Source organism: Echeneis naucrates, chromosome 21 (genome assembly GCF_900963305.1).
Source record: "Echeneis naucrates chromosome 21, fEcheNa1.1, whole genome shotgun sequence".
Classification (NCBI taxonomy): domain Eukaryota; kingdom Metazoa; phylum Chordata; class Actinopteri; order Carangiformes; family Echeneidae; genus Echeneis; species Echeneis naucrates.
The window spans coordinates 11241467-11248604 of record NC_042531.1 but is presented as its reverse complement, the minus strand read 5'-3'; the positions used below and the strand labels follow the sequence as shown (position 1 = coordinate 11248604).

General features: G+C 39.3%; 1 protein-coding gene across 3 annotated transcripts; it reads left to right on the top strand.

Annotated features, from left to right (window-relative positions):
* The first annotated feature begins 376 nt into the window (after nucleotides 1-376).
* tank (TRAF family member-associated NFKB activator) lies at nucleotides 377-6647 on the top strand. 3 transcript variants are annotated; one of them, XM_029493009.1, is made up of 8 exons: nucleotides 377-411; nucleotides 1556-1697; nucleotides 1979-2087; nucleotides 2264-2334; nucleotides 3033-3085; nucleotides 3177-3295; nucleotides 3887-4284; nucleotides 4936-6647. In XM_029493009.1, exons 2-8 carry the CDS (start codon nucleotides 1599-1601, stop codon nucleotides 5104-5106), a joined length of 1020 nt encoding a protein of 339 aa, XP_029348869.1. In that variant the 5' UTR covers nucleotides 377-411; nucleotides 1556-1598; the 3' UTR covers nucleotides 5107-6647. The 3 variants fall into 3 exon arrangements, with proteins under 3 accessions (XP_029348869.1, XP_029348868.1, XP_029348867.1); XM_029493008.1 differs by having other exon boundaries at nucleotides 400-537; XM_029493007.1 differs by lacking the exon at nucleotides 377-411 and adding an exon at nucleotides 435-1024.
* The last annotated feature ends 491 nt before the right edge of the window (nucleotides 6648-7138 follow it).

The window sequence follows — 7138 nt, the reverse complement described above, 5'->3', positions numbered from 1 at the left end:
TGTATTTGTGTTCGTGTGCTGATAGAAGGGGGCCCAACAGCATTAGTGTGTGTGTGCGTGCGTGTGTTTGTTTTTGTGGCTTTGGGCCCCCCGACAGATTCACCCACACGTTCCCGTCGCAGCTTTTAATCACAACAATGCAAAGATCCGCTCTGTCTCTGGAAAAGAAAGTCGCATTTGCAGCGCAGTAATCAACAAAACAACAGCCAGGGGAGCGAAAATGAGCACAGCCTTTTGGAGACGGTTCAAACATGCACGGCGGTCGGTTTGCAGACGAGCAGGCTGGAAGAACCCTCAACCAGCTCACCGCCCAGCTCTCCTCCGCGAGCTGCGCTCTGATTGGCCCGGCCCGGGCAAAGGCGGAAGTCCGCAGACGGGGATTCCCCGAGGGAAGTTCCCAACTCAACCAGGGTATGTAAAACATACATTGCAATATCCTCTCCGGCGCTTCGTAGCTTCGCATTTGAAGATTAGGCGACAGTGCTGCGGTGGTGTCAAAACAAAAAAATTTCGACCTGGGTTGTTACTCTAATGAAGGTAAGCAGGCACACTCCGTCACTTGGCGGGGAGGTAAACTGATCTGTGGACTTGTTGCTCGGTCGTTTTATCCACCAGCCGCCGGTTGAATGAGCTAAAGCTAACCAGACACTTCCAGAGTGAAGAATAAGGAACTGTGGGGACCATTTTGCTTTTTTTTTTTTTTTTTTGGATGACACTTTAAAGTGCTCCTTTTTACTCTGATGGTAATTCGTGTAATTCCGTGTAATTCTACTCAGCCCGTGGACTTTTATTTTGGCGTCATCCTGGAGCCGTTGCTGTGTTGAACCGCTGACAAGTATTCTGTTGCTGTGACATTTATTGTGAAAGGCTAAGCAATAATTTATGAGCAGCTCTGGCTTAGATTGGCAGCTTCTTTCTTAATTTTCACCACCTCAACACAGCCATGCTCATTTACAAGTTCACGGTGCTGCAGCAGTTCAGGTACACTGGACAAGAAAATGATCACAATGCACAAACTGTTCAGGTCAGTAGTCCTACATATGTTATGCAATATATTGCAAAGTGCATTGAGCAACTTCAGTTATTTTTTCTGTGTCTCCGTTGCTTATCAACATCCCGAGCACATCATTTTGTGCATTTAGAACAAGGTATCAGTTGTTGACATGTGAACAGTAAAATTCAGCTTTTGCACATTAGCTGATGATCCACTTGCGCTGCCAATATTTTCTGGTAAAAAGCAAAGATTAGGTAGCTTGTTTACACAGTCTTGGTGCAGTTGTGTCATTGCATCAGTAGTTTACGTAAATCAAGTAAATCATTTGGCACCATTTCTTTGACTTTTATTTATAGTATATAGTTTAAAAGTTTGTAAAGACAAATTGACGGCTGTGTACAGAGACATCTTTAGCCAAGCAAACAGATATACTCAGCATCTTCACATGCTTTTTCCTCACTAGTCACCCCCCCCCAAAAAAAAAAAACCAAAAACCAACAGTTCTATTTTAAACAGCACATCCTTTTTAGAAATATTACATTTTTGTGATTTCACCTTTAGGGCTCATGTCTGCTCTGTCCGTGATGATTGTGGAGCACACGGCATGGAAAGAAACATCGGAGACCAGCTCAACAAAGCTTTTGAAGCTTATCGCCAGGTCTCCATTGAAAAAGACAATGCCAAAAAGGAGCTGCAGGAAATGGTAATGAACGAAGGAGAGGAACCTTTGCAACCTTTGTGTGAACTGAGCAAAACATTTCCATTTTAACACAGATAATAAGCCACAGAGCAGTGTGTCTTGCCAGTTTCTCAAAAAAAGATTTTCTATGTCAATGACTCAGTTTGTTAATCTCAGTGCTTTCAAATTGCAAAAAGTCTGTTGTGGCTGTTACTTAAACATGTTAATGACAATGGCACACAGACAGATATAGATGCAAACTAGATTCTAGGTATTGGTGCTAACAAATAACTTCATTTTCACAGACTCAGTATTATGAAGTATACACTCAAACACTTCAAAAGCGGATAGAAGACCAGCAGCTGTTGATTTCAAAACTTCAAGCTAAGTTGTCAGCAGCAAGGCAACCATCAGGTTCGTGAGACGTGCCACATTGGCTTATGTGACAGCAAGATCATTTATTCTTACATTGTATTGCATTGTGGGTACTGGACAAATTATTATGGAGTTTCATAAATTATGCTCATTCTGTTTAATTTAGCATTTTCTCCTCTCCAAAGTGTTGATTTTCAATGTTTTTGGATTCTAAGGAGAGATGAAATGTGAGCCTTGCAACCATCTCCACGATGGGGCCAGTGCTTATAGGATAAAACCGCACCTGGTAGGTTCACTGCACCACAATGTGCTCATTCTGCATCTGCACCCTTTGAGAACTTCCATATGGTCGCTTCCAAACAGGTTTTACTTCATTCTCCCACTTGAAATCATTTGTGAGAATACATATAGCTTCCTCTCACACACAAACACACAATGATAGTACTTCTGCTTGTTGCTGCTGCACTTTTGCCAACAAGGATGTTGATAGCAAACACTATATTTGCTAATTGGCCGGCTTCAAATACAGATGGTTCCTGTGTGAGCTGCAAATAATGTTTGCTTTCTTCAGCACAGGCCAGCCTAGAAATATAAAACTTTCTTGTCATGACAGTTAAAGGAAATACTCTTCTGGTTTCTTCTGACAAGAAGAAACATGCATTGTTTTAGTGTTTCTATGCTCCTATTTTTTGTTTTCCAACTACTCAACCATTGAGGGGAGCAAAGATAGCATTGCTGCTGTAACAGTATCCACTCTCTGTTTGACTACATACAAGGTGTGTCCACTTTTACTTCACCAGATGGTGCTAGAGGATAATATCACTGCACAGTTACACAGCCTGTTCATTGTTTTACTGGCCAGGAAACGTTTTTCACAAGTAAAAATAAACTTGTGATGTATAAATAGAGCTGCATATATATAATAACATGGCTGTAGAGGATTGGTGATAATGATCACTATAAATGTATTGTGTCTTCTTTTAGGAGAATATGGTTCCTGTTGCTCCTGATTTCCCAGTCAGCAGCAACATTGACTAGTATGTGTGTCTCTGCACAAATATTTTTTTTCTTTTTTTACATTTGAAGTCTAGATTTCTAGATCTCACTTTTTGTTTATTTGTTTGTCAGCCAGGACATGCTGGATGTTTTTGAAGCAATTCAAGGGAAATTCCGGCAGATTCGGTCTCTAACTCAGAAACAGAAAGATCACCTGAAAAGATTTCACGGAGGAAGTGATACATCAAATGGTAATGTTAATATTTATTTAGCATTTATTATATTTATTTATTGAATATTAACATTAATACTTATCAAATTCCAGCTTTGGCTCTTTCTTTCTTATTTTAATTACCCAAAAGAAATTATGTTAAGTTGAAAAAGGTTTGAGTATGTCATAACAACTTATGTCTTTCCTAGATTTTGCTTTGTTCCTTAAAGTAATTGGATACCAACACCTCAACTATGACTGTACATGAATGTCTCATTGGCCTTTTGAACCATGACTGACTACCTCTTTGAAAATTGCATTGTTAAACACATTTAATAATTCCACTGACAAAGGCACTAAGCTTGCTCTGGATACAGGATGTATAAATAGTAATATAACTTTGTTATTCATATAATAATGTAAAGTGTGAAACATATTTATTTATTTATGTTTATATAGATATGTTGAAAGGACCGGTGTGAGCATACTCTCAAAAAGATATTTATGTCTGTGCAACTTCTCAAATCCTGGCCAAGCTCAAATGTCCTGAAAGCCAGCACGGAAATACCTCAACATGTTAAGTGAGATGGAAGAACTGTGTAAGATCCCATGTTTTTCTGCCATCTGACAGATCAACGGTTCTCCATGCCCATCCAGTGCACAGACCGTACAGCGGAGGCAGACAGACCCTTTTCCTCAGTGCTAAGGTCAGCAGTGGATAACCCACTTCCGCCTACGTCCTTGGCATCCCGCGGTGCCAGCCCAGAGGACAGGGACTTAGTAGACTCTCTCACCAAACTCTGTGTCAAATTCCCACCCCCTCCGGACAGTGAATATGACTTCCTGAACAGTGCTCAAGAGAGACACATTGGTCTCAACATGCCCATGAAGCTGCCTCTCACTAATGTCCCCTCCGCAATGACAGAGGAGGAGCCCGTGGAACTGCCCATGCCTTTTGTCTACTCTACATCCCCCTCCCACTCCACATCATCTTCACTCTCCCAAGAGAATGTGCGGGGACCACAGCAGGTGAGAATCACAGGAGAAGGTCTGAGAAAACTAGTAGCAAATTATCAGTTTATGATTGGTCTTCGCTAATGGAGGAGTGAAGCCCAAAAAAAAAAAAAAAATCCCCTTGGCTTAACTTGAAATGTATTACTGTGTAATGTGTGCTGATTCTTTTTTTATTTAAGCATGGATGCTCTGGTTATATTTGGCATCTTTGCTGGAAAGTGTGAGCCAGATGGAAGCACATTAGTGTCTGAATCTGATGAAGCAAGTATGATGGTTAAGTGGGATTTTATTTGCTGATGTGTATAAATGCCGAATAAAAAAATTGTGAATGGCATGCAGCAAGATCTGCAAAAAAGTTTGGTGCAGTTTTTCATAAGATGATTCTTCCCCTGGATAACATCAGCACGGGCATTTCTAATAGACACAACATATTTGATTGAATGGAGAAACACATAAATAGCCATAATTACACACTTGAGAATAAACCTTAGCCTTTATTCCAGTTTGTATTTGTGCAGGCTGTTCAGGGCAAGACATGTTTTTCTATTGATTAAAGCAACAGATACTCGCAGGCCAAGTGGCCCAGAATGCTTTAATAAGGGGAGTGTAGGGAGTGTTTAGAGCAGTAATAATATAATGTTTTTTGTGGTTCATCCTGCTCTGCAGCCTCTCTGGAGTCCTGAGCTGTGTGATGTAGTTGACGTGGTGACAGAGCTGGCGACGCCTCAGAGCAGCAGTCCTGCTAAATGTGCTTTCTGCCACGCTGTGGTTCCTCAGGATCGAATGAACAGCCACCTCTACTCGCATTGCTCTCATAAGAATGAAGCCGACAATTGACAGTGGAAGCAGAGACTGACGGGCCGAAGCGGGCAGAGGACTTTACTGTATTCATGGACTGCCATGGTCCTGCCTGCCAAGAAGTACATGCGCTGTTCTGGATTTGAAATGACACTGCAATAAGACTTGAATCCATTTATTTAATTTTGAAGAATTGAATGGTACACTTCTGCACCCATTATATTTTTCTAATGACATTTTACTGTAGTGACAATGATGCATAATATGGTATATATGCGCAAATAAACTCTTTACTCTTGCAACATTTGAATCGTTTTCAACATGAAACAGAAAACACGGTGGGGTAGTCCACACATAAGGACAGCATGCGTATATTTTACCATTATTTCTTCAACAATTTATACATTTTCATTCCCATTATATAATTTGACAAAAAAAGCTAAACATTTTGTTTTAGATAGACATTGTTAATACTTCAGATGATTTCCTTTCAGCACTGAAAACTTTTGACAGTCCCTGCTGAAACATGATGGCTCAGCGCTGCCTCTTATTATTTCTGCTAGAACAACCATATGTTATGCATTAGAAATGCCAACAATGTGCATCAAGTCACACACACAAACCAATCAAGCTTTGCTGGAATTGAAGACAAGATGATTAACAGTATTTTTCCATGGTTGTCTATTGTTCTTCCATGTTGCACACATGGATTTGACGCAGCTGTATGTCATTATGGGTGCAGAGTTTAACATTTTCCAGGTGGAAATTTTTGAAGTTGGTATGCTGATCGTTAAAATTATCTACACATATGGTAAAACAGATCTACATAACATTTCAAGTTCAACAATTAGTGACCCAATTACTTTTCCATTAGTATAATAATGATTTTATCTTATTTAAAATTATAATGTATTCATATAAATACTATAATTGCAATTGTTAATTGAACTTACATGAAGATTTTTGTCAGGTTCTGATTGGTTATGCTGATTTATTGGCTGCATTCAAAAAAACTGCAAATATTTCACAATTTTACAAATTGTTAATGTGTAAGTGGTAAAGAGTGAAATGCAGATAGCCATAATTTAGAAATAGAACAGATGATGTATCAGTCAATGTTCATTGTGAGAAAATGCCTCTTGTACAGGATGCATAACTATCATTTCACTACTTCTTAAACAGCAGCATCGGCTTGTGATTTCTGCAGTGTTTATTCACATCTTTGCAAACAATTGCAGTCATTTTCACCAGGCAGTGTGATGATGTTTAAAGGAACTGGAGACGCTGTGAGTGTTGGAACACTTAGCTGTGCAGAGAGGACCTTGCAGCCCTTCAGCAAGGGGCTGGTAACACTTGCGCTGGGTAGATGAGCTGGTGTGAAGTCTGTAAACAACCTTTTTTTTCCTTTACAAGTGTTAGGCATTATAAGTGACTTTCAATAATCAAATACTGCTTTATAGACCAATTGATTTGTCATTTCAACCTTAACAGATATTTGGCGCAAGCATTTGTCTGTTTCATAAATAGATCTGAAGGTTGTAAAAAAAAAAAAAAAATTATAATGTTATTAACTATCCTCAGTAGTGAGTCATTAGGCTGATATAAAGGTTGAAATTTACAAGCCGAATATTCCATATTTATTGAATGTCATATGCCACACATAATGCATGTTTATTTAAGAGTGATGTAAACCTCATCATTTTACATTTCACATCGCATCATGGACACCGAAGGGAGAATTTATTCAGATTTTTTGGCAAATACATATCCCTAATGATGCTCTCTGGTTAATCTGTGAAGAGTTGAACATTGTGCAGCCTGTGAGCTTTTCTCTCTGGGATCATGAACAGCTGCTTGCTCATAATTATGTTGTCATTCATTGTTATTTGGAAGAGGAAACTCGTACTGACAGCTAGGATTTGTGTGTGTGTGTGTGTGTGTATACTGTGTATTTAATAACTTTTGTGTACAGTAATGTCAACTGTTTGTGACTTTTTAGCTCTGAGGTATATTATTGCAATCGTTTCCAGTAAACTATCAGCTATATGTGCTGTTTTTCTCCTTGGGACAT

Excerpts from the sequence above, each read along its gene's own strand:
- tank (XM_029493007.1), top strand. The coding sequence starts at position 999 with ATGATCACAATGCACAAACTGTTCAG. Across the intron at positions 1,025-1,555 it reads ACAATGCACAAACTGTTCAG|GGCTCATGTCTGCTCTGTCC; the intron begins GTCAGTAGTCCT and ends TTTCACCTTTAG. Across the intron at positions 2,335-3,032 it reads ATAGGATAAAACCGCACCTG|GAGAATATGGTTCCTGTTGC; the intron begins GTAGGTTCACTG and ends GTCTTCTTTTAG.